Genomic DNA, 26,885 nt, shown 5'->3' on the forward strand with positions numbered 1-26,885 from the left:
ACCTGACTGGAGCACCTCAGCACATCAGGGCTACCTGTCCGTTCTCCGTTCTCGGCCTGCTTGCTGGCCATCTGGCTCAGCATCATCTTCTTGCTGGCTGCAGTGGGAACCAAACTCACACCTGCTAGGCCTTCACAAGCCAGGAGACTTGCCTAAGTTGAAAGGAGATGAGGTATCAGGTCACCTGCCATTCTCTACAGAACTACCTTTTACTCCTACCTATGAACAAACTGCTTCTCTCTAAGGAATGTCCCTCCTCACTGCGAAACCCTGCTTCCTTCAAGAGTCCTCCCTAGCTCATCTCACCAGGAATTACTTATTTTGTCATCCATCATTTAGATATAATAATCAAGTATTATTGACACTTTTATCGTTAGCACTGTGCTAGGTACAGTGTGGGTCTACATATTACTTTGAAGTGTTTCTAGGCCTTGGGAGTGGGCATAAGAGTCTGTTCTGCTGAACCACTGAAATGGGAGATTTCTAGAGGAACTTCCTCCTCCTCTCAATAGCACTCAGCCTCACAGACCCCACTGGCGCCAAATATATATTCTATCAGGTTCCACAAATGTTTATCGGTAAAATTAGGTTATTTCTATCTTTAGATTTTAAATCCCCTAAGTGTATCAATTATAACAGACATAAAAATTAAACCACTTGGAAGGATTTGGGAGTTGAATATACAATTTCTGTTAACACACTACCAGGCCATTTATATGTGTGCATACCCATATTTTTTCACATTCCTTGCTCAACATATAGTTTAAAATTATATAAGCAAGGAATGTTTAAGAAAATGTCCTCTTTCCACTGTTACATTCTTTAAATTGACTGTTTAGCCAGCACTAGAGACTATACTTTTCTTACTGAAGAAACTTCTAAGTAGTAGTTGGTCAGCAAACTTCCACAAGTGATTTATAAAGAAATTCCTTTTAGATGATCAGTATATCCTGGAACCCCTTCTTTCACCTTCAAAGAGTTTGGACTAAAGGATCTGGAGGTAAAAAAACAAACAAACACGCAACAACTTAGCCTTGCTGTTTGCATTATATAATCTTGGGCAAATTACTTCACCTCTTTAAGCCTAAGTTTCCTTAAATGCAAAATATTTATCATAGTATCTACCTTCACAGGGTTAAGAATTAAATTAGGATGTAAAATGCTCAGCCGTGCCCTGTACAAAGTTAGTGAAAGGCAGTCTTCTCAGAACAAGAGTGAACATGATGCTGTGAAAGGGGTTGCAAACAGACAAAGGAAGAAACTAAAGGGCTCCTACTCTGTATGGAAAGGAGGAAGCTATGCATGCAGCTGGAAGAAAGCCAATTATACTGCAATCAGGCTGTCATCCTGGTGAGACTGGTAGGGGAGGGTCCCTGGAAGAAAGCTGAGGCTCTAGAGATCTCTGCACATAGCTTTCCCACCCAGACGATGAAAATATACCAACAATAGACTATCAGGTCATCCTATCTCTCCAATCCATCCTGTATCCCCACAATGATAATTACCTTCTAAATACATTGATGTCACTCTGCTATTTAACATTCTTCAGAGTTCCCACTCTTTATAAAGTCTAATTCCTTAGCAAGGCATAAAAGACCCTTGGGTTACACTCTGCTTAATTCTCCAGGAAACAACTCCCTCACCCCAATTTTTCCATCCATTACTCTCTATCCTACACCCCAACTACCCCCCCATTTAAACCCTTTCCTAAACTAGCAAACTATCTGCAGTACCCCCAACCTCATCACATCATCCCATACCTCTAAGTCTCTGCCCATGAAGTTCTCCTTGTCTGAATGCCCTGTTCTGATTATTTAGCAAAATCCTATGCATCCTTCAAGATTCATCTTCTTTTTCCATCCAGGCAGAGGTATCATTCTCTCTTCTGCAGTACATATATCTCAATTATTGCACATTCCTTCAATCAACAGATTCACTGAATCTATTAGCCACTATGCAAGGTAGTGTGAATATAAAGATAAATAACAGACTGTCTCTCAGTCTCCCCCCACCCCAACACACCTAGCCTAGAAGCTTGCTGGGGACTGGGACATCTTATTCATTTTTGTATCCCCAGCACAATGCCCTGCATATAACAAGAGCTCAATAAATTCCTGTTGAAAACAAAACAAAGGAAGCATTCACAAGACTGTTTACTCCCTCGTGCCCCTCAGCACTTAATGTACCAAGTGTAAACTGAGTACCTGTTGCTTTGCAAAGGTCCCATCAGTGCCTGTGATGCAGTATAGCCTACCTCCTTCATTTGACTGGAAACTCCCTGAAGGCAGGGGCTGTGGCCTGTCTCCTTTCCTTCCTCTAGATCTCCCCCTGGTGCTTAATACAGAGCTTGGCTCACTGGGTTGGTCAATGTGTTGACTAAGGCAGCATTTAAGAGTGAAACTGCGAACATGCTTCCCAGTTATCTTGAAGGTGGAGGACTCTAGAGCTTTTTACCTGAGCCATGCTGATTTCTCAATGCAACCCCAAAGTTCTGGGTTTTCTTGATCCACCTTTCCTCAAGACACTGTTGTTTGAAGAACTGTCACCAAATCACTGTAACAACTCCTTCATGTCCCTTCAGTCCTGCTGCCATATTGAACTGCCTTTGTCGTCAAATAAAACTTAGTGTCCTCCAAATGGAAGATAGATGTTTCAAGAATTCCTGGGTTCTGCCTGGCTCCTGCCTATTGTCTGAGGAAAAAAAGTGTGCCAGTCTCGATTTTCCAACTGAATTTTCTCAATGAAGTTCGCGATCTGTTTCCAGAAACCTGAAACTAGAAAGGGAGATGGGGCTGTTAGGTGCATCATCATCCTCAGGCTATACAACCTGTAGTGACCTGAACTTTGTGCGTGCGCGCCAGAGTTATCTTTCTAGGTCAAGAAGAAACTGGTCTCTTGGCGAAGGGGGGAGGGGACAATCAAGAAGAGCCAAAGAAACTGGGGTCTCTTGTGGAGGAACCGCCACTGGCCAAATGCTTGCATTTACGATCTTAGGAATGGAAGAAGGCCCTTAAGGGGCTTTTGTGCAGAGTGGGCCATCCGCGAAGCTCTATTAAGGTGGCCAGAACTGCGGTGGAGAGAAACTCAGGGGCTATCACTGGGCACTTGGATAGGAGGCAGAAACCATATGGGCAGTGTGCATCCCGGCCGGGCCACAAGTGCGCCTTCTCCGAATCCGCCCGAAGGTGCAGAAACTCATTGCGGAGGTGGAAGGCAGGCATGCGAAGACTCGCGCTGCGCTTTCCTCCCTCCCTCCAGCCAGCCGGGGAGCCTAGAGACAGGATACAGACGCAGAGCGCCGAGGAGCGTGCAAGGTGCGTGCTCGCGCCCGCGTTCCCTCCAAGCAAGCCCCCCTTTCTTGGATCGGTAATGCTGCGGGCGGGCGCGCGGGTGTGGGCGGGGGGCGGTACGCGCGCGCAGCCTCTTCCACTCCCCGGGGAGCCCCCTCCCTTCTTCACGCGCCCCTCCTCCCTTCCCCTCCCCCTTCCCGCGCAGCGCCCCACGGCCTGCGAGCTGCTGAAGCGCTGCCGTTTGCTCGGACGACGCTACGCTCCCTGGGGCGTGCTCCTACCTGCCAGGCGCGGCCTCCAGCTGTCTCTCCCACTGCGCGACGCCTCCTCCAGGCCCAGTACACTGTGCCAACCCCGTGGCCGCCGCTGCCCCCGCCGGGACCGAGGCAAGTTTACAAACACCAACCCCGGGCCTGCTTCCCCGGAAGCACTTTCCCCTCCCCCTCGTCCTCTCCGCTACACAGCTATTCCACTTCCGGGCTCGAGAGCCTGGACAGGCGGGGACAGCTAGAAAAGGGGTGAGGCCGAGGACGCAAGGAATGGGGTGTAGCTAGTGAGTGAGTAGGCGGTTCCTTCGCACAGAAAGGCTGGTGGTATGGCGCATGCGCCAGGGTGCGGGCGAGCCCCACGCGGCCATCTTGACTGAGGGCAGGAATAGAGGCCCAGAATTGACTTTCCGCTGGGTGCTTTTTGAAAGGTTTTGCTAAAGACTCCTCAAAACGCCATCGCTCTACCTACGTTCTTCGTGGACGTTCTCTCAGTCGCTTTTGAACCTGGTGCCCCAAATAGAGCCATAATAGTTCGTACCCCACCTTTTCACCTAACTCGGCCGAGGTTGTCATTATTTGAGTTAGTTGGGAGAGGAATTAAGTTTTATAAATTTATATATTTTAGAGAAAGTAAGGGAGAGAGAGAAGCATCGGTGAGTTGCCTTCTCGCCCACACGGCTCCACCGGGATCCAACCACAACCTAAGTATGTGCCCAAATCGGGAATCGAACTCGCCACCTTTTGGTGTGTGGGATGACGCTCCAACCAATTGGGTCACACCGGCCAGGGCAAGTCAACTTTCCTTGCACACGCCTGATGTGTACACTCAACTCCAATCTGAAAATGGGTGCCCCGGCGGTGCATCCCCGGGCCAGGCTGGTCACCTTATACCCCTTCTCCCTTTATTCAGACCCTCTGGCGTCTGACATTGGCCTCACTTGGGAAAAACTGTAGGACTTCCCTCAGGAAACTCCCTTCATTGGAGATGGCGATGCAGAATTGCGCTTGGGCCTGGCTGCATTAGGAAAAAGGAAACAACGATCCTTCAGATTCTCCCAATTTTAGCTATTAGGAAGTGGTCATGCTTAACATGGACTATGCAAAGTGCATAGTGATGGAAGGCAATATCCATTCCATTTAGGCGCTAGCTTCTGTGGTAGGTACTGTCAGGTTGTGAGTTTAGGAGAATCAGTAGAGATAGTAAAAGAAAAAAACCCTTTACTTATGAAAGAAGATAATTCCCAGCCACTTTTTGCACACAGGTTTCATTTCCTTGAGCAGTCCATTAGTTGAGCCACTGAAAGCAAGTTTTTTCGCTCTTAGGATCATCATAAAATTGAGATAAAATGGAGAGAGAAACTGTCAGCAATAAGTTTTTACAAGTCAGCTCATTTATTTTAACAATTTATGCAACAAAAGGATAAAAGGCAAAAAAATGTTTAGTTTTCCCCTCTTAACTATCCCATGCTCCTGAAGGTAGTCATTTTTGTCAATTTGGTATATGTACTTCCAGGCTTTTTCTGTTCATACAAAAAAAATAATTTTTCATTTAGAACATTTTTTGAGCACCTACAGTGTGCCATTCAGTGTATTTTAGACATCTAAGTGAGTTCACATCTTTAAAATATATATATATATATACACACATATTGTTGTGTATATATATTGTTGATTTCACACATATTGTTGATTTCAGAGAGGAATGGAGAGAGAGACAAGAGAGAAACATCAATGATGAGAGAGAATCATCAGTTGGCTGCCTCCTGCACACCCCATTGGGAATTGAGCCCAAAACCCAACTGGGAATAAGCCATGACCTGTGGTTCATAGTCAGTGCTCCAACTACTGAACCATACCAGCCAGGCTCAGTTTAGAATTGTAGCATAATAGTCCAACTTATGTTTGTACTTTAGTCGCATTAGATAGATTTGTAGAAAGGATATGTGCATTTTAAATTTTAACAAATTCTGTGAAATTGCATTTCAAAAGTTTGTAAGAATTTGTGCATTCACTCAGAACCATGTGTGAATATCTCCATTTCCTACAACCTTGGCAATACTGGATGCTATGAATTTTTTATACAGTTGCTAATTCGCTAGGTGAAAAATAGTAATTTCATTGTTTTAATTTGTCATTAATAGTGAAATTGAGCATCTCTTGTTTTTTTAAAAATATATTTTTATTGATTTCAGAGAGGAAGGGAGAGGAGAGAGACAGAAATATCAATGATAAGAGAGAATCATTGATCAGCTGCCTTCTGCACGACCCCACTGGGGATTGAGCCCACAACCTGACATGTGCCCTGACCGGGAATCAAACTGTGACCTGGTTCATAGATGGATGTTCAACCACTGAGCCACATCGGCCAGGGTACCCACCTATTTTTCCCCCATTTTATTTTATTTTTAATTTAAATTCTTTATTGTTTAAAGTATTACATGAGTCTCCCTTTCCCCCCATTGACCTCTCCCGGCCGCTCCCACCCCCTAGCACATACCCTCACCCCCCCCTACTGTCTATGTCCACTGGTTATGCTCATATGAATGCATACAAGTCCTTTTGTTGATCTCTTAACCTCTTACCACCTGCCTTCCTTCATAGGTTGGACCGTCTGTTTGATGCTTCGATGTCTCTGGTTCTATTTTTGTTCATCAGTTTATTTGTTCATTATATTCTTTTTTTAAAAATTTAATAAATCTTTATTGTTCAGGTTATTACAGTTGTTCCTCTTTTTTTCCCCTCATAGCTCCCCTCCACCCGGTTCCCACCCCACCCTCTGCCCTTACCTCCCCACCAACGTCCTCATCCATAGGTATACGATTTTTGTCCAGTCTCTTCCCCCACCCCCCACACCCCTTTCCCCCCTGAGAATTGTCAGTCCACTCCCTTTCTATACCCCTGATTCTATTATATTCACCAGTTTATTCTGTTCATCAGATTTTTTATTCACTTGGTTTTTAGATTCACTTGTCGATAGATATGTATTTGTTGTTCATAATTTTTATCTTTACCTTTTTCTTGTTCTTCCTCTTCTTAAAGAGTACTTATAATACTGGTTTGGTGTTGATGAACTCCTTTAGCTTTTTCTTATCTGTGAAGCTCTTTATCTGCCCTTCAATTCTGAATGATAGCTTTGCTGGGTAGAGTAATCTTGGTTGTAGGTTCTTGCTATACATCACTTTGAATATTTATTGCCACTCCCATCTGGCCTGCATAGTTTCTGTTGAGAAATCAGCTGACAATCGTATGGTGCTCCCTTGTAGGTAACTGTTTTTCTCTTGCTGCTTTTAATATTCTCTCTTTGTCTTTTGCTCTTGGCATTTTAATTATGATGTGTCTTGGTGTGGTCCTCTTTGGATTCCTTTTGTTTGGGGTTCTCTGTGCTTCCTGGCCTTGTAAGTGTATTTCTTTCACCAGGTGGGGGAAGTTTTCTGTCATTATTTCTTCAAATAGGTTTTCAGTATCTTGCTCTCTCTCTTCTTCTGGCACCCCCATAATTCGGATGTTGGTACGCTTGAAGTTGTCCCAGAGGCTCCTTACACTATCTTCATATTTTTGGATTCTTTTTTCTTTTTGCTTTTCCGGTTGAGTGTTTTTTGCTTCTTTGTATTTCAAATCTTTGACTTGATTCTTGCGTTCTTCTAGTCTGCTCTTAGGTCTCTGTATAATATTTTTTATTTCAGTCACTGTATGTTTAATTTCTAGTTGGTCCTTTTTCATATCCTCGAGGGTCTCGCTAAATTTATCGGCCTTTTCTAGGAAATTCTTGAAAAACCTTATAACTGTGGTTTTGAACTCTATATCCAGTCATTTGCTTTCCTCCATTTCTTTCATTTGTGATCTTTTTCTTTGTCTCCACATTTTCGCTGCTCCCTGAGTTGGTAGAGTAGCTTTGTGTGCTAGGTGTCCTATATGGCCCAGTGGCTCAGCCTCCCCAGTTACCTGAGGTGGACACTCTTGGTGCACCCCTTTGTGGACTGTGTGTACAGCCTTGTTGTAGTTAAGTCTTGATTGTTGTTGGTATCACTGGGAGGAATTGACCTCCAGGCCAATTGGCTGTGAGGATCAGCTGTGTCTATGCCGGGAGAACTTCTGTGCTGGAGACAGCTTTATGAGACAAGACTTGCAAAATTGCAAAAGCCTCTGTGCTCAGCTTGGATGGGATGGAGTCTCAGGGCTGAGCAGATAGCCTTGGCTTCCCATCAGCCCTGCCCTATGAGGCCCCTGGGTCTCAGTGTCCCTCGGTAATTGCTGCAAACACCTCTGAGAGAAAGCCACCCTCGAGTTTCGCCTGCTGCCAGACAGTCCAGTTTCTCCTCCAATGAATCTGGATTCCCAGATTCTCTCCCGGAACTGGAGTTCAGCGCAGTTGGGAGCTTCCGTCTTCCTCCCGCTAGAGAAAGCCAGTGGCACACTCAGCAGTCAGTTCTCTGCGTGTACTCGCATGTGCGCATCCAGACCTCTGCCTTTCGCGGCTCCCCTGAGTTTCCGTGCGCTCCTCTCTTCCCAACAGTCCAGACTCCCCCCGTGTGAGTCTGGGTCCCCAGGGTCTCACCCGAAACGGGTTCAATGCAGTCGGAACTGGAGTTCAGCGCAGTTGGGATCTTCCATCTTCCTCCCGCTAGAGAAAGCCAGCGGCACACTCAGCAGTCAGTCCTCTCTGCACGCACTTGCACGCGCGCCTCCAGACCTCTGCCTTTCGCGGATCCGCTGAGTTTCCATGCACTCCTCTCTTTTCTCGACAGTCCAGACTCCCCCCGTATGAGTCTGGGTCCCCAGGGTCTCGCCTGAAACTGGGCTTCAGTGAAGTCGGAACTGGGGTTCAGTGCAGTTGGGAGCTTCCGTCTCTCTCCAGCTAGAGAAAGCTAGCCAGGCACTCAGCTGCCCATCTTCTCCGCGCACGTCTCCGTACCTCAGCCTTTTGCAGCTCCTCTGAGTCTCAGTGTGCCCCTCTCTTTCCTTATAGTTGTAGAATTTCCGCTCAACCAGCCTTCCTGTGGTTCTGGATGATGTCCGTTCTGCCTTTTAGCTGTAGTTTTGAAATTGTTGTGCGAGGCAGCAGTTTAGGTGTTCACCTATGCCGCCATCTTGGTTTCTCTCTATTTGTTCATTATATTCCATAAATGAGTGAGATCATATGATATTTATCTTTCTCTGACTGGCTTATTTTGCTTAGCATAAGAGCATCTCTTGTTCGTTTTTTTTTTTTTTTTACCATTTTTATTGTTTCACTGCCTGTTCATCTTTTACCCCTTAAGAAAAGTAGATCATTTCTCTATTTCTTATTGACTGGTAGAAATCTTCTCTGTGTTATATTAACTTTTTATTTATCAGATGCATTTAAAATATTTTCTCTTGGATTTTCATTTATCTTTCAACTTTTTTTTCAGAGCAAAAGTTATGCTTTATGGAAAATACTTGAAACATTCCTTAATAGGCACAAAACAAGAATGTTTACTAGCAAAACAATTATACTACTAGAGCTTCTGGCCACTCAAAATCTCATTATTTTCATATATTCATCTACGAAGAGACTTAATTGACAAAATAGTAAAACCAGTGAGTTTAGTAGCATGGCCAGATATAAGATTAATAAATTATATAATATAACAATAATAACCAACCATAAAAATATCATAATCTCATTCACAAGAAAAGTTTTGACATTTCTAGAAATAAATTTAACAGGAAACTTCAAGTCATATAGTATTTTTAAAAATCATACCATTTCAGAGAAAGACAAAAAGGTCTAAGGGCTTGATTAAATGGAGAGTTTTACCATGTCCATTAGTAGGAAGACTTAATATCATAGATACCTAGGTTTTTGTTAAATGTTAAGTTAAATTCTAATTAAAACAGGACTTTTCATGGAACTTAAACTTATTTTGTTTTGTGTTTTTCTTAATCCTTATCTGAGGATATTTTTTCCATTGATCTTTAGAGAGAGAGAGGAAGGGAGGAAGGGAGGGAGGAGGGGGGCGAGAGAGAGAGAGAGAGAGAGAGAGAGAGAGAGAGAGAGAGAGAGAGAGAGAGACATCAACTGGTTGCCTCCCAAACTGGGGATCAAACCTGCAACCAAGGTACGTGCTCTTGACTAGGAATTGAACCCAAGACCCTTCGGTCCGCAGGCCGACGCTCTGACCACTGAGAAAACTGGCCAGGGCTAAACTTATTTTAAAATTTACGTGGAAAACAATTATTGCAAGGAGAGGAAAAACCATTTTGGAATACACTGAGTGGGGGGGGAAATAAAGCCATCAGTGATCTGTAACCAATTTAATGGTGTCTTTCTTTACACAGACATTTAAAAAATTTTTACCTAGTCAAATCTGCCTGTGGCTTTGGGTTTTTATGACATGCTCCTCAAAATTATAAAAATATTTCCTTGTGTTTCCTTCTGGTATTCTTATACTTGTATATTTTTAGTTTATATCTTTGTGTCAGCTGCGGTTTATTTTTGTGTATGGTGAGAGGTAGTTAGAAATGCCATACTTAAAAGGGACTAATAATGTAGTGGCATAGGTACTAGCCTAGAAGTCAGAAATCAGCAATCTAGGCTTGCTCCCATATTACCTTTGTAATCTTAGAAGTTAATTCTATCTGGCCCAAGAGACCTCATCTTGAAAATGAGGATAGATAGATAGGTAGATAGATAAATAAATAAATAAGTAAATAAATACCTTTTCAGACTAATTTCTAGCACTACTGTGAGGAAATAATGAGATTATAGATGAGAAGGCTTTGAGAAGAAAAATATTTTGCAAGTCTTCTAAGTTCTCATTAATATAGATTTCTTGATTTATGCAAATCAAATGTCAGTGGAATGCAGTATTATTTTTCTGTACTTGAAAATTATTGATTCACCAAATGTTTATTGAGTGCCTTTGTGCAAGACCTTGGGGGAGGGGAGGGGAGAGTGGGGAAGATGAAAACTAACTTTTTTTTTTGAGTGCCTATTTTGTATTTGGTGCTTTTTAAATTTATTTCAGAGAGGAAGGGAGAAGGAGAGAGAGAGAGAGAGAGAGAGAGAGAGAGAGAGAGAGAGAGAGAGAGAGAGGGAAAGAAAGAGAGAAAGGGAGAGATATATCAATGATGAGAGAGAATCATTGATTGGCTGCCTCCTGCATGTCCCCCACTGGGGATCTAGCCTGCAACCTGGACATGTGCCCTGACGGGTATTGAACTTGTGACCTCTGGCCTGGCTGTATTTGGTGCTTTTCTTTTTAAAAAAAAAAAAATATTATTTTTTATTGATTTCAGAGAGGAAGGAAGAGGGAGAGAGAGATGGAAACATCAATGCTGAGAGAGAATCATTGATCAGCTGCCTCCTGCATGCCCCCCACTGGGGAGCAAGCCCACAACCCATGCATGTGCCCTTGCCCGGAATTGAATCCGAAACCCTTCAGTCCGCAGGCTGACGCTCTATCCACTGAGCCAAACCATCTAGGGCTTTGGTGCTTTTCTTTTCTTTCTTTTTTTTAAAAATATTTTTATTGACTTTTTACAGAGAGGAAGGGAAAGGGATAGAGTTAGAAACATCCATCAGCTGCATCCTGCACGCCCCCCCACTGGGGATGTGCCCGAAACCAAGGTACATGCCCTCGACTGGAATCGAACCTGGGACCCTTTAGTCCGCAGGCTGACGCTCTATCCACTGAGCCAAACCGTCTAAGGGCTTTGGTGCTTTTCTTAAAGAAGGATAAGAATTAGTCCTCTCCCTCACAATAAATACTTAAGGAGAATAGGCGCCTCTCTATGAAGGTGGGTGTTGAGTCAGTAGATACCTTAGAATCAGTGTTTTCATTTTCTAACAAGCCTGGCTGAAAGTGCTTTAAGAGGCTCGTTCCCTAATCCATTTGCCCACAGGCAGGCCCCCTCCTGTGTGACCTTCCCAGACTTCCTTGGTACACACTTCTCCATTATTTATTCAAATGGTATTGTAATGAATACCAATTAGTGCTTTCCTGCACCAGCTCTCTATAGCTTTAAGGAGAGCCTAAGTGGTTTTTCCTTATTGAAGGTTACTCTGGGCCAATTGAGCAGAGTTCATTAGCCCTGCCTATCCTTCATAAGCTTAGAATCTGTTGTGGTGAGCATGTCTTTATTTTACCTGCCAGCCTCCCTTCTGGCCTTTTAACTGACAACTAGTAAATACTCAGCCATGTTTGCTGAACTTGCTAAACCCAGTCCTCTCTCTGAGAGCCAGCTGGGCTCTGTAATAGAAATGAGCAGTATGTGGCTACCTTTGTCGCTCAGATCTTTTGGATGATAATAGGTTGAGGAATTGGGAAACCACATGATGTACTAGGGCAGTGGTCGGCAAACTCATTAGTCAACAGAGCCAAATATCAACAGTACAACGATCGAAATTTCTTTTGAGAGCCAAATTGTTTAAACTTAAACGTCTTCTAACACCACTTCTTCAAAATAGACTCGCCCAGGCCGTGGTATTTTGTGGAAGAGCCACACTCAAGGGGCCAAAGAGCCGCATGTGGCTCGCGAGCCGCAGTTTGCCGACCACGGCACTAGGATCATTCCTTGAGCCTGAAGCTTTGTGTATTTTGGAATTCTTGTTGCCTCTTAATTCCTTCTTAATATTTTTTTGTTGTTTAAAAATAACCTTTAATTATATAAGTAATTGAAATTATCATATAAAATTATAAAAATATAGAAGTATATAAGTAAGAAAATAAAAATTATAATTCTAATACCAAAAAATAACCACAGTTAATATTTTGAAGACTTTCCCCATCTTTTTCAGTCCTTTTGTATAGAGAGTGACTGCTAGTAGATATGGGGTTTCTTTTTTTAAAAAATATATTTTATTTATTTTTTTACAGAGAGAAAGGGAGGGAGATAGAGAGTTAGAAACATCGATGAGAGAGAAACATTGATCAGCTGCCTCCTGCACACCTCCTTCTGGGGATGTGCCTGCAACCAAGGTACATGCCCTTGACCGGAATCGAACCTGGGACCCTTCAGTCCGCAGGTCGATGCTCTATCCACTGAGCCAAACCAGTTAGGGCGATATGGGGTTTCTTTTGGGGATGATGAAAATGGTCTGGAGTTAAATAATGTAATCAATGCACAACGTTGTGAATAAATTTTTCAAAACCACTGAGTTGTACTCTTTAAAAGGGAAAACTTTATGAGCTTTTATTTTTCTAAAAATGTTTGTAGATACATGCACACAAGTATTGTCTTTTTCTGAACTGAAAATTACAGTATTTTTGCTCCTTTATTGCTGTATGTTTCTGCATATGTTTTCTAAGAATAAGAATGTTCTCTTAGCCCTAGCTGGTTTGGCTCAGTGGATAGGGCATTGGCCCGCAGATGAAGGATCTCAGGTTCTATTCTTGTCAAGGGCACGTACCTCAGTTGCAGGCTTCATCCTGACCCTGGTCAGGGCGCATGTGGGAGGCAACCAATCGATGTCTCTCTTTCTCTCTCTCTCTGTCTCTCCCCCTCCTTTCTACTCTTTCTAAAAATCAATGGAAAAATATCTTTGGGTGAGGATTAACAAACAAAAGAATGTTCTCTTAGCCCTGGCCTGTGTGGCTCAGTTGGTTGGGTATCGTCCCATGCACCAAAAGATTGCTGGTTTGATTCCAGGTCAGGGCACATGGCCTGGGTTGTGAGCTTGATACCCAGTAGGGAGTGTGCAGGAGGCAGCTGATCTTCTGCTCTCACATCGATGTTTCTCTCCCCACCTCCCTCTCTCCCTCTCCCTCTCTCTAAAAATCACTAAAAAAAATATTTTTAAAGAAGAATGTTCTCTTATATAACCACAATGCAATGACCAAACTCAGGAAATTTAGCACTGATAGATGCCATTCATAGTCAGATTCCACCAGTTGTTCCAATAATGTTGTTCATAGCAGGTTTGTTCTTCCTTATCCGAGAGCTGATCTAAGATGACACTTTCCTTTTGGCTATAGTGTCTCTAGTTTCCTTCAGTCTAGAAAAGTCTCTCAGTCTTTCTTTGATTTTCATGAAATTGACATTTTTGAAGAGTACAGACTAATTATTTTGTAGAATGACCATCCATATTACATAAGTGATGTTGAGTGTTTTTCAGTGCCTTATGTCAGGAGGCCCATCATGTCATTCTGTCCCATTATTTGTGATGTTAGCATTGATCACTTGTGTAAGGTGGTGTCGACCAGGTTTCTCTTCTGTAAAGTTAACATTTTCCTTCCAAAAAGTTTTTAAAGAAAGAATATTACAAAATAGCCTAGAGGAAAAAAAGTGAAGTTTTATCCAGGTTTTAGTGTTATTCTGATGTTTTCAAATAAGAACGATGTAAATTTGAAGATTAAACAAACAAAAAGATCAGTCAATCCCTAACCAGTTTGGCTCAGTGGATAGAGCATCAGCCTGTGGACTGAAAGGTCTCAGGTTCGATTCTGGTCAAGGGCATGTACCTTGGTTGCGGGCACATCCCCAGAAGGAGGCAGCTGATCGATGTTTCTCTCTCATTTATGTTTCTAGCTCTCTATCCTTCTCCCTTCCTCTCTGTAAAAAATCAATAAAATATATATATAAAAAAAAGATCAGTCAAGGAAGGCAAAGCAGGAGATCCATTAGAACAAGCATGCCAAACTCAAAGGCTAACACGGGCCAAATAAACAAGGTTTAAGCTTCTGTGGGCTGCAAAAAAATGTAGGTTTATTTCGATAGAGACATCCTGAATACAAAGGGCTGAAATAAATGACTAATGGTTAACATAAAATAATAGAACATTTTAATAAAAATTAATATTTTTTCTTGAACGTTAATTTACCAGACACTGAATAACTGCACAATAAACATAACACAAATAAACACATTTTTCTTGTTCTCTGAAAGCGAAATATTTCCTGTTGCACACACCAAACAAGTCAGTGCAAGACTAATTATGTGGCAATCTGCTGCTAAAATATTCGCTACTAGTATTAGTGGAGAGAAATGATTTGCCTGTGCGTAAGCCACGTAAGGGAAATGAATGCAACACGATTATAGTAATCAGTCATTAGTGAACGTTGTAGTTCGTTATTCATAATTACGTATAACGGATATTGTAAAAATTATGAAATTTTTATTAAAACGTTTCTTATATACTATTATATTGGCTGGGCCGTGGCCCACGAGTTTGACATGCTTGCATTAGAATCTAGTTTTGAGCAACCAGTAGAAGATGGTGCCATTCACTGAACCAGGGAACCCAAGAAGAGCATATTTGAGAGGGCTGATAATGAGTCCAGTTTGTGGACACTATTGCGTGTGCAGTGCCTGTGAGACTTCCAAGTTAGGCAGGAGGTTTCATGGATCTGGTCTTAGGAAAGAGGCCTGGGATGGAGGAGTCACCAGCATGCAGCACTGAGGATAGATGCGATGGTCTACGGAGAGTTGCAGAATACTGATGATAGAGGCCTCGGATAGACCATAGACCCTGAGGGACTCTAGCATTTAAGGGAGGGCCTGAGGACGGTGAAAATGCAAAGGAAACTAAGAACTGGTTAGGGGTAGTCATATGGAAGCCAGTGGGGGGAAAATATTTCAAGATGGGATAGCAAAATATGTCAGTGGCTCCAGAGAAGTCAAGTAGGATAAAGATGAGATGTGTCCATTGGACATAGAGGCAGGGAAGTTCTTGATGACTTTGAAGGTGGAAGCTACATGGTGGTGGGCTGAGGAAAGTGTGAGAGGAGAGGAGTAAAGACAGGGATTGGAGACAACTCTTTTTTTTTTTTAAATATATTTTATTGATATTTCACAGAGAGGAAGGGAGAGGGATAGAGAGCTAGAAACATCGATGAGAGAGAAACATCGATCAGCTGCCTCCTGCACACCTCCCACTGAGGATGTGCCCGCAACCAAGGTACATGCCCTTGACCGGAATCGAACCCGGGACCTTTCAGTCTGCAGGCCGACGCTCTATCCACTGAGCCAAACCGGTTTCGGCAAGGAGACAACTCTTTTAAGAAGGTTGGTTGTGAAGAGGAGGTGGCTGGAGTGGGAATGTGTTGTGAGAGGTTTAAACAATTTAAAATGCTGTGAGAGGTTATAGAAAGGAGACTTGAAGAAATGAGCAGATAATCAAGAGGCTGTCCTAGAAGGAAAAGAAGAGAAGCCTTTAGACCAGCGGTTCCAACTTAGATATTTACAGGGCCAGGCAGGTAATGCAAATGAGGGAGGTGAGCTAGTATAGACGGAGTTGAAACTGCAAAATTCTAGGGGCCTGTACCCAGTGACCTTATGATGGGATTTTATATCCTCTCCCATTGCCATGCCTTTGCAGTGCATCTTCATCCCACTGTCCTAGGACTTGCTTTGATCAATAGGATATGGACAGGTGTGGCCTATGGCAGGTCTGAGCAGAAGTTTTGAGAGTCAGTGCATGTTTTTCTCTTCCCTCTGCCATGAGAATATTGTGTCCCAGATAAGGGCTGTTCCTTCAGCCTAGGTCTTGGAATAAAGGCACAAAATCAGAGCTATAGTCAGCCACCAGTGTAAACTATGAAAGAGAAATACTAGGTGTACTGGTTAATAATGCGGATTATTTTCAATAGATGGAGTTACACATATGTTGATATATATATGCGATTTGATCTGTATGCTATTTTGTTGTATTGACAACAAGCTTCAAAACTTCATATGTCAAATTTGCTGAAGGTGTTTTTCACATAGAAATCATCACTTTTGAAGCGTTTAAACCAGCATTCACAAGTATCTTGAGATGGAGCATGTTTACCATAAGCTTCCTGAAGTATATGATAACTTTTAGCAGCACTTTTCTTCAAAATAAAAGTAAGGAATTAAAACTTCCCACAAATGCTCTTTATTTTGGCACGAAATTTGACGTTTTTAAGTGTAAAAATATCTATGATGTTAACACCTTCAGCAAATTTGACATAAGAAGTTTTGAAGCTTGTCAATACAACAAAATAGCATACATATCAAATCGCATATATATCAACATACGTGTAACTCCATCTATAGAAAAAAATCCACATTATTAACCGGTACACCTAGTAAACCTCTTGTTGTAAGCCAGTGGAAATCTGAAGCCATTAGTTACCACAGCAAAACTGACTAATATTGAAGTTCAACTAAAATAAAACTATTAAAATACCATTTTTTATTTCTCAAGTTAGAAAGTTTACTTAGGCTGAGAACACAAACTTTCATATGCTGGTACCTCTATAATGTTGGCAGCCCTTATCAAGATTATAAATGCAAATGGCTAGAATAAAAAAGATAGCCCTGGCCAGTGTGGGTCAGTCGGTTGAGTGTCATCCTGTGCGTTGAAGGGTTACCAGTTCGATTTCTGGTCAAAGCAGATGCCTGAGTTTGGGGCTCAATCCCCAGTAGGGGGCATGCAAGAGGCAACAGATGTTTCTCCCTCTCCTTTCCTCTTTTTCTCTAAAATCAATAAAAACATTAAAAAAAAAAAAAAAGAGAGAGAGAGACTAGCCCCAGCTGGTTTTGCTCAGTTGATAGAGCGTCACCTTGTGGACTGAAGGGTCCCGGGTTTGATTCTGGTCATGGGCATATGTCTGGGCTGCAGGCTCAAACCCCAGTAGGGAGCGTGCAGGAGGCAGCCAATCAATGATCCTCTCTCATTGTTGGTGTTTCTATCTCTCTCCCCCTCTCCCTTCCTCTCTGAAATCAGTTAAAAAAACACACACCTTTTTATTGATTGATTGATTGATTTTTTTTTTTAGAGAGGGAGGAAGGGGAAGAGAGAGAGAAACATTGATTTGTTGTCCACTTATTTATGCATACATTGGTTGATTCTTATATGTGCCCTGACTGGGGATCAAACCCACAAACTTGGTGTATCAGGACAATGCTCTAATCAACTGAGTTCCTGGCCAGGGCCCCATTTTACATTTCAGTTGTCATATTTTTTAAAATCCTAGACCTACTTCTTGTTCTCTGAGTATTCCTTTTTGAGAGCAACCTATTTTTCTTTTTATGGATGCAGCATCTTGAATTTTTCAGTCTTTCTTCTGCTCACTATATTTCTCTTCGTCCACTGAATGCCTGTTTTTTCAGTTTGTCTGTTTTACCTCTGTCGTTCATGTTAGGGGCTTTCCTTAAGTTTGTGATCATCTTTGGCTAGCTGTCTGCTAGGCACTTAGGCATATTGGAAGGGCCAAGTGCATGGATAGGTTGTTTTAACTTGGGTATCACTGACTAGGTGATTGGGTGAGGACTGAAATAAGAGCTTCAGTGTGTCTTTTCTCTGGGGCCATTGAGGTCAGCTTCTCTAGAGAGGACCCCTCTAATCTCCTGGCCATGGAGGGTGTTACCTTCAGCCACTTGTTCTGGAAGCTGATTGGAAGAAAGGAGTTGATTCAATATGTGACTTCCTCCTAACCCTTCCATTTTTTTTGTTTTCTTTAGAGAGGGAGTGGAAGGGAGGAAGGAGAGAGAGAGAGAGAGAGAGAGAGAGAGAGAGAGAGAGAGAGAGAGAGAAACATCTATATGCGAGGGACACATGGACTTGGTTGTCTCCTACATGTGCCCTGACCGGGACTGGGAATCAAACCCTCAACCTTTCAGTCTGAGGGCCAACGCTCTAAACCACTGAGCACCGGCCAAGGCTAACCCTTCCTTTAGTAATGTCATCCTCACCTTCTGCTGTGCCTGGTATCTCTTAAGTCCAGACCCCCCTGTTGCAGTTTCTCTAGGAAACAAACCTCCTGCTTCTTTGGAACTAGGGGGAGGGGAGTTGCCTGACTGAATGGGCAAGGGGAGAAGAGTGAGGGCCTAAATGTTCCTTATATAAACGTTCATCTAATTTACATATTTTTAGCTGTGCCCCTCCCTCCTGCCTTCCCAGATAGCTGGAAACCTCGATGTGAGAGAAACACATTGATTGGTTGCCTCCCGCATGCGCCCCAACAGGGGCCAGGGATGAACCTGCAACCCAGATATGTGCCCTTGATCTGGAATTTATCCCACAACCCTTCTACTCTTCTGTGCTTAGGCCAAGGCCCTAGGCACTGAGCAACACCAGCCAGGGGGTGTTTATAATTCCTGAGCCTCTTTGGGCCTCGGCCTCAAGAAACAGATAATTTCCTATTGGTACAGCCTTCTGCAGATATAGTGGTTTTGACTTTATGCCACTTGCTAAACCACTTACCACTTTTCATCTGCTTTCTATCTTCTACCATTATTGACATGTCTTACCTCTTGTCTCTCATTTGCTTTATTCTTCTGGAGTTAAAATTCCACTGATGCAATTTTAGTGGGGTTTCAGGAAGGAGGAGTGGTAAACATGCTTTTTTATCTGCTGTGTTTAATTGGAATGAGCACAGACCATGAATTTATAGTGATACCAATTTGAATGGTTAGGTGGTTTTCACTAGCAGAATCCAGCATTGAGTAAGAGAAGGACTGGCCAAGTCGGAGAAAGATACTGTAAATATCACATGATCTCACTCATATGTGGGATATAATGATCAACATAATTTGATGAACAAGAATAGATCCAGAGACAAATGGCAGGGCGGGGGGGTTAGAGAGCAACCAAAGGACTTGAATGCATGCATATTAGCATAACCAATGGACACAGACACTGGGGCGGTGGGGTGGGAATGGCTGGTGGGGGGTCAAGCGGGGAAAAAGGAGACATATGTAAAACTTTAGACAAGAAATTAATTAATTAATTAATTAATTAATTAATTAATTAAAAAATAAAAAGAGAAGGACTCACCAGTTGGATTGGGTTTTTGCCAGGTGGGTTTGGTGGAAGGACAGTAGGGCTGGGAGTTGAGGATTTTGGACCCAGAGTGGTTGAAATGATGAACTGTACAATCGAGGTTGTAGAAGTGAAGGAAAAAAAGATATGAAGGAGTTGATGGTTACAGGAGTTTATGGACTAGAGATCCCATAAAGTCAGAAAAACACTTGTGACTTGTGAAAAAAAATCAACACCTCAGCCAGGAGCTAAAACACTGTTCCGATTCGTGTTTTTTTGCTCTATTATTCTATATTGTGGGTTAATACCTTCTTGCTTTTAAAAAGAAAAACTCTTAGCAGGAGGGGCTCCTCCCCCTCTCAGGTATCCAGGACAGGATTCTGTGTGGGGAACAAGGGTAGGGATGCCTCAATGTTTACGCCTGGGTGTGTTCAGAGTTTTCACCTCCAGATTTCATTTCTGAGAGGTGACTTGACATAGAATGGACAAAGAAGGTGCCAGGTGGATGGAGCCATGGTCTTCTCTGCAGGCCCTCTCTTCAGAGCGTTGGGAAAGGCCTTCCTCCAGCTAGGTGTCTCTCTTTCCTCACTAGTCATTTCCTCCTGGCAAACCCGTTGCAACCTGTTCTCCACCCTGGCAGAGACAGGAAAGTCTTCTGTGGCCTGCTTGCCATATCCAAGGACCTAAGCTCCTATGAACACCAGCAGATGCCTTGGAGAATCTCTCTTTAAACCCCTTATTTTACGGAAACAGGTCCTGAGGTATCATCACTCCTGGCTGAATGGCCTTCACACTGCAGCAAAGTCTGCTCAAGAGAGCCACACATGAGGCAATCAAGCATGATGGTTAGGAGCAGGGGCTTCTGGGCCTGACACACCTGGGTTCAAACCCAGCTCTGCCACATGCTAGCTGCGTGATCTGGACAAGTTAAATACATAGTGTCTCTGAAAGCTCAGTTTCCTCATCTTCAACTGTTGGTAATAAATTTACCCCAAACATTTGTGAAGATTAGAATAATACATGTTGAGTACAGAGTGTGGTGAGTACTTCCTTCATTGGTACCTATTTTTGTTGTTGTTAATCCTCACCCGAGGATATTTTTTCCATTGATTTTTAGAGATAGAGGAAGGGAGGGAGGGAGAGAGAGAAAGAGACACATTGATTGGTTGCTTCCTGCACACGCCCAGATTGGGGACCACGGACCAGGGATTGAACCTGCAACCCAGTGACATGCCCTTGTCCAGGATTGGAACCAGCGAGCCTTCAGTGCATGAGCCAACGCTCTAACCAGCGAGCAACACCAGCCAGGGCAATTACCTATTTTTATTAGCCTCTCTCCCTTTAGCCTGTCAACCTAAATACCCCATCATGGAAGCTAGGAAGGGTTGACTCTTATTCTCAAGGCCTGGGCCAGCTTCTTTATTTGCCCCAAAGTCGATCAACTGAAGAAAAGTTTAAGGGCAGGACCATCAGGGTCCCTTGGACCTTTGTTTTCAACTAGTGTGGGCTGTTGACAGTGGGATTACATCAGAGTAGCCCACTTTGAGGAAGGTTCTTCCCTCTCCACATTTTCTTGATCCTCTTGCCCCTTCATTCAGGGGTGTCCCAGGCCTTAGTGTTTGCCCCTTTTTCCCTGGCTATCTCTCTGAACCTTCTCTCCCAGGGGGGGATGGAGCTGGTCACAAGGCTTCAGCTGACTGACATCCAACTGACTCAAATTTGCTTTCCATTCTAGCATCTCATCAGAGCTCTGGGCCTGACCACCTCCCATATGAGTATCTGTAGCTCCAGGACACCTCCACGTGGATGAGTATTTCCAAGAAATAGGCATTTCACTTTCCATCCAGCTTCCCCTTTCTGCACTCTAATTTCTTTCAGGGGCATGATTATTTTTCCAGTCACCCAGGCTTGAAACCCAGGGTTATCTTTGACTCTTCCTTCTCCTCCAATGTAGATTCCGTAAGTGTTGAATTCAGTGTAATCTAGGGAGTGGCCAAGCCTGCAGCTTCCTGTATCTGTACTTTCCTATGGACACCATCCTATTTAAGTGTGGATCACCTCTTGTCTGGTTTATAGCAACAGCCTATTACTTCTGCATCCTGCTGCTTAACACTGGTCTTTGGAGAGCATCAATTTCATCCCATTTTTCTTGACACGGAATCTTTCAGTGGCTTCCCGTTTTCTGCAGGATAAAATTGAGATTCCTTGGCCTGGCTGGCACTCCAGGCTCCCCGTAATCTTGTGCAGCTGTGCTCCTGTATCACTCTTGCAGACCCTTCCTCCAGCCAGCTGGGCCCTTTCGCTGACCTTAGAACAAGCCATACTCCTTCCTGATGTAAGCTCATGGCATTCCTCCCCTACCCCTGCATGCCTCTCTTCCTCCTTTTCGCCAGTCTCATTTCTTCTGCCCACTTCCAAGATTCAGCTCCAGTCCCACTCTGATCTTTCCCAATCTTCAGCCTTCTCTTTTCCTGAATAATGCTTGGGGTCAGCACCCAGCCATGCTCTGGGTATAACTGTTGCGTGTACATCTGTGCCTTCCCACTGGGACAGGGAGGCTTTCTCAGTCCCCAGCACCCTGTCATGAACACAGCTGGTGTTCACTTCAAACAGCCACTCCCTGTTTATTGAGCACTCTCAGCCTGCATGGCACAGGGTTACACTTGTTTAACAAAATGCTTCCTCAGTGTAACCTCCTTTCCTTCCTGCTCTGGAAGAGGGCTTTAGAAATCGGGACAGTTCTGAAAAGACTGTGGGGGTTAGAATGCAGAGATTGGCCTCTGAGACCTGCCTAAACCATCTCACCACCACTGGTCTCTCTCAGGCTCCCTCCCCCACCTTAGTCTCCCCTCCCCTTGCTCTTGTCTCCCTGCCAAACATATCCCAGAAACCCTATTCTGGGACCTTTGGTTCAGGTGGAAAGCCACTCTTTCTGCTGGCTCTCTGTTCCTCTTAACCCTGATGTTAATGTGGCATGTGTTTTTGCCTTTTATCTCATTTCCCCCTTCTTCATGTCAGCTAATGATTATTCAGAGGATTTAACCTAGTGTCCCTATCCCAAATCTGTGTCCATTTTCTTTAGGGCAAGGTCACGGGAATGATGTCATGGTCATGTGACTGCTGCCTGTACTCACTTCCTCTGCTTCCCTGGTACTAACATTCTGAAAAGCAAATTGTGTAACCTGCCTCCAGCTCACCGGAACAGAGACCTGAGCAGAAAAGTAAGCCTCTTGTTGCATTAGGTGGGCAGTGGCCACGAGATTTCACCTCATCTGTGCTAACTGCCTTTTTCCCTCTCACCTGTTTCTACTGGCTTTCTCCCTGGGTGCTATCATTTGCCCTTGTCTAAACAGTGACGGCCAGGACTGAGCTGCAGGACGGGGTCTTAGGCTCATTAAGGGGTTGGGGTTCTTGGTTAGGTACGCAGGCTGAGTAGGAATAACTCCTGCTCTGCTCACAGATTTTATCCTGATGGCTGACTCTAAACCACTCCTCTCCCTTGACTGGGACCCCGTGGCTGCAGAAGCCTTGCTTCGGGATGTGTTTGGGATTGTTGTGGATGAAGTCATTTGGAAAGGGACCAGTGCTTCTGAGAAGGTGGGTCCTTTCTCCCTGTTCTTTCTGCCCATCAACCTGGCTCAGAACTTTGCTCCTTCAACAAGACTTTTCTGCAGACTCTCCCCATTGTGTGCCTCAGGGATTATATACTGGGTCTTACTGTGTTTATTTCCCCTTGTTCATGTGCTGCTTTAAAAATATTCCTGACTTGTTGCTTTTAGTGCATGTTGGCGGTGTCTTGTGTATACTGAGATGTGGTTTGAGCAGCAGTCAATAGAGTGTCTAAGGGCCCCCACTTCTCCCCCTAGGTCTGTGAATGGAAGGAGCCAGAGGAGCTGAAGCAGCTGCTGGATTTGGAGCTGCGGAGCCAGGGGGAGTCAAAGGAACAAATCCTGGAGCGGTGCCAGGCTGTGATCCGCTACAGCGTGAAGACCTGTGGGTCCTGGGTTCTGGTGGGGAGTGTGTCTGGAGTTTGTACCCAGCTCGACTCTGAGCTCCCTGTCCCCTTCTCCAGGTCACCCTCACTTCTTCAACCAGCTCTTCTCAGGGTTGGATCCCCATGCTCTGGCCGGGCGTATTGTCACCGAGAGCCTCAACACCAGCCAGTGAGACATGCCAAGGGCCCCTTCAACCACCCCTCAGAGGATATGGGTTTGCACAAGACATGTCTAGGGGGAGGGGAAGAAAATGATTTTCCCCCATCTCTGTTTTCTGGAAGACTGTGCTGGCAGAGTCTTCCCCTTTTTGTCCTTCAGGCTCCCTTTCTCTAAGCTTTCTCCTGCCTCCTGACCCTAGTTTGTTCTCATTCTTAAATAAATAAATAAATAAATAAATAAATAAAATTATCGATTAATTGGTTTTTAGAGAAGGAGAAAGAGAGAAACATTGATTTGTTCCATTTATTCATGTATTCATTGGTTGACTTTTTTGTTGTTATTGTCAGTCCTCACCTGAGGATATTTTTTCCATTGATTTTTTAGAGAGAGTGGAAGGAAGGGAGGGAAAGAGAAATAGAGAGAGAGAGGGAGAGAAAAGCATCGATGTGAGAAAGACATATTGATTGACTGCCTTCTGTACCCACCCTGACCAGTATGTGCTCTTGACTGGGAATTGAACCCCCCAGCGCTCTAACCACTGAGAAACATTGGCCAGGACCATTGGCTGATTCTTGTATGTGCCTAACTGGGTATCAAATTTATAACCTTGGTGTGTTGGATGACGCTGTAATCAGCTGAGCATGCAACCAGGGCCTGCTCGCATTCTTGCTTCCTTGGTTCTTTGTTACCAACTCCTTCCTCTCTTTGGGCCCTTCCCTCACTCCTTCTCACTCCCTGCTCGCTCTGACTCCTCTGAGAGTCTCACCTTGCATCCTTCCCTGTCCCTTCCCCTTTCTCATTGTCCCTTCTCCTGGCAGGTACACTTATGAAATCGCCCCCGTGTTTGTACTCATGGAAGAAGAGGTGCTGAAAAAACTCCGGGCGTTGGTGGGCTGGAGCTCTGGGGATGGGGTCTTCTGCCCTGGTATGTGAGAAGGAGGGGGTGTCTTTCTTTGGCCTTTTAAAGCGTTCTTCCTTTCCCACCATTCTCTTGCTCTAATCTGGCAGGGCTTAGAGCTCTTTGTTTCCTCTCCAGCTGGGCTCTGGCCAAACCAGAAAGAGGCTGCCCAATACCCTGCCTCTCCCTGTTTGCCAAACAGTCCATGGGATCAATGCTCCTGTGCCTGCTCTCTCCGGGTGGGGGCTGTCTTGGAGACAGCCCAGGATATGTAGGGGGTAGTCAGGGGATCTAGATCCCTGGGCTGTTCTGGGCTATCATGGCATTTGTAGAGACCTGGGAGTCAATCCTTCATGTTTTTTTGATAGTTCTTCTGGGTAGAGAGGTCAAGAGGGGCAAGCTCCAGTTTTGACCCACTGTCTGTCCCTCTTGCCACCATCCCTTCTCCCTATGACAGGCGGCTCTATCTCCAACATGTATGCCGTGAACCTGGCCCGCTATCAGCGCTATCCCGATTGCAAGCAGAGGGGCCTCCGGGCACTGCCACCCATGGCCCTCTTCACAACGAAGGAGGTGGGGAAGAGGCACAGGCCTACCCTAGGCTCCTGATTCTAACCTCTAGCCAGTGAGTCCAAGATCTGTCAGGTTCTCTGCCTGCCCAGACCCATCTCTTCCAAGGTCAGCCTGCCCCCAAATATATGTGCTTCCTTCGAATCAGGGGGTTCCCATTCATCTTGCCTTCAGTTGTGGGGGAGGGGATGGTAAGGGGCAACTAGTGAGGTGGACACAGTCCACACCCTTTCTGCCTAGAGGGTGGTCCTTGGACCAGCAGCATCAGTATCACTGGGGCGTTTGTTAGAAATGCAGAACCTCAGGCCTCACCCCAGACGTATTGTATCTGACTCTGCCTTTAATCAAAGACCCTGGTGATTTGAAGGCTCGTGAATGCTTGAGAAGCCCAGGTCTACAAGATCTCACCTATTACAGCTTACACTTGACTTTTACTAGTCTCTTTCTCCTCTCCATCCTCTCTGCCCTTTCACCCCAGCCTAACATGCTCTCTGTCTTTCTCCACAGTGTCACTACTCCATCAAAAAAGGAGCTGCTTTCCTGGGACTTGGCACCGACAGTGTCCGAGTGGTCAAGGCAGATGAGAGGTGACAGTCCTGTCCTTGTGGCCCTGACCCGGCTTGGTGCAGCATGCCTTCCTGCTGTCAGAAGCTCTGGCCGCAGGCCCACACCTCTAGTGGACTTCTCTTCACTGTGTGTTTCTACACAGCAGTTGCTTCTGTCTCTCAGTGCTCGAGTCTCCTGCCCTGTGCCCTGAGATGTCTTAGGGAAAATATCAACATTGTGGCCTCTGTATTGCTAACCCCACATTACCCTACTCTCAACACTTCCTAGCCTAGAGACCAGTTACTCCATTACCCACTCAGTGTTCTTTTCCAGAGGGAAGATGATCCCTGAGGATCTGGAGAGGCAGATCAGCCTGGCCGAAGCTGAGGTGAGTGAGTGAGGGGTACAGGGGTGTGATGTAGGTGGAGCTAGGGCGTGTTTATTTCTTGGAGGATTCTTTGGGCTCTCCCTACTCAAGGCATCCCTCATCCCTCTCCTTGATCTCTGTGCCTGCCTCCTCTGTGGGCTGAAATGATCTGAGGGGAGCCTGAGGGCCAAGGACACTCTGTGGTCCTCTCGGGAACTCTGCCGAGACCCACAGGCAGGACTGGACCCCAAGAGGCAGGAGCAGGACTAAGTTACTGAGTGGAATTCCAAGGTGGCACCACAGAGAGGGTGTTGGCGGCCTGAAGTGTAGTGTGGAAGGTTTCTGTGAGCTGAGGGTCTGTACAGAGAGAACCTTGGGAGGATGTGTGGGCCAGTGTGAGGAGTGCAGACTGTGAGCAGTGGGAAATGTGGAGGCCTCCACACGGGGCGGCGGCGGGGGTGGGGGGAGAGGGGACTATTGAACGGCTGCAGCCATCTTGGAGGGCATTTTGGCACTATACCAGTACGTGTATAAATTTTAAATGTATCTGTCCACTGATTCAGAGTCCCACTGCTAGGATCTGTTCTATAAATCATCATCACAGTATTTAGAATTCTGTGCACTGGAGCTAAATATAAAATTTTTTAAAGTTTAATGTTCATCAGTAGGTAAATTATGATACCATATCTGTGTGTTTTGGTTTCTTCCTTTGTAAAATGAGCATAATGTAGAAGTTATCACATAGGATCATTGTAAGGATTAAGTGAATTAATATATGTAAAGCATTTGGAGCCCGTGGAGTACTATACATATTGGCTACCATATTGTTGTTATTATTATTTGGAGTACTATGTAGATATTTAAAAGAATAAAGTGGGAATATATATACTAACATCAAAATACCTCCACCATACATTTAAGTGTGTATATATATAAAGTTTATATAGCAAATTGCAGTAAAGGAAGGACAGTGTGATGAGCCTATTGTTATTGGGAACAATATGAATTTATTGACATACAGATGTTACCTCCAGTAGCAATATGAGCAACAATTAGAACAGTAGAGTAGGCCCTGGCCTGGTAGCTCAGTTGGTTGGAGC

At 44.4% G+C, this 26,885-nt stretch overlaps 2 protein-coding genes across 16 annotated transcripts in view; one reads left to right on the plus strand and one right to left on the minus strand.

The window, feature by feature from the left end:
* The window catches only part of ZNF740 (zinc finger protein 740), a 53,015-nt gene extending 49,242 nt beyond the window's left edge, over positions 1–3,773 (minus strand). For 4 of the 11 annotated variants that reach the window (XM_080659881.1, XM_080659880.1, XM_080659882.1 and 1 more), the window contains exons 1-2: positions 1,761–1,859; positions 3–152 (exon numbers count right to left, since the gene is read on the minus strand). In XM_080659881.1, the coding sequence (XP_080516007.1) occupies positions 3–152; positions 1,761–1,778 (168 nt within the window). In that variant the 5' untranslated portion in view covers positions 1,779–1,859. Of the gene's footprint in view, positions 1–2; positions 153–867; positions 995–1,760; positions 1,886–2,204; positions 2,775–3,571 lie in introns of those variants that run through there. The other 7 variants (XM_080659874.1, XM_080659876.1, XR_013960113.1 and 4 more) reach the window with 7 other exon arrangements.
* Positions 3,287–26,885, plus strand: part of CSAD (cysteine sulfinic acid decarboxylase) — a 30,460-nt gene continuing 6,861 nt past the window's right edge. The window contains exons 1-10 of one of the 5 annotated variants that reach the window (XM_080659867.1): positions 3,287–3,314; positions 3,496–3,676; positions 22,333–22,471; positions 22,711–22,847; positions 23,117–23,243; positions 23,323–23,413; positions 24,223–24,329; positions 24,760–24,875; positions 25,380–25,459; positions 25,752–25,806. In XM_080659867.1, the coding sequence (XP_080515993.1) occupies positions 22,722–22,847; positions 23,117–23,243; positions 23,323–23,413; positions 24,223–24,329; positions 24,760–24,875; positions 25,380–25,459; positions 25,752–25,806 (702 nt within the window). In that variant the 5' untranslated portion in view covers positions 3,287–3,314; positions 3,496–3,676; positions 22,333–22,471; positions 22,711–22,721. The other 4 variants (XM_080659868.1, XM_080659869.1, XM_080659870.1 and 1 more) reach the window with 4 other exon arrangements.

Source organism: Plecotus auritus (genome assembly GCF_963455305.1).
Source record: "Plecotus auritus genome assembly, chromosome: 3".
In the NCBI taxonomy this organism is placed as follows: Eukaryota; Metazoa; Chordata; class Mammalia; order Chiroptera; family Vespertilionidae; genus Plecotus; species Plecotus auritus.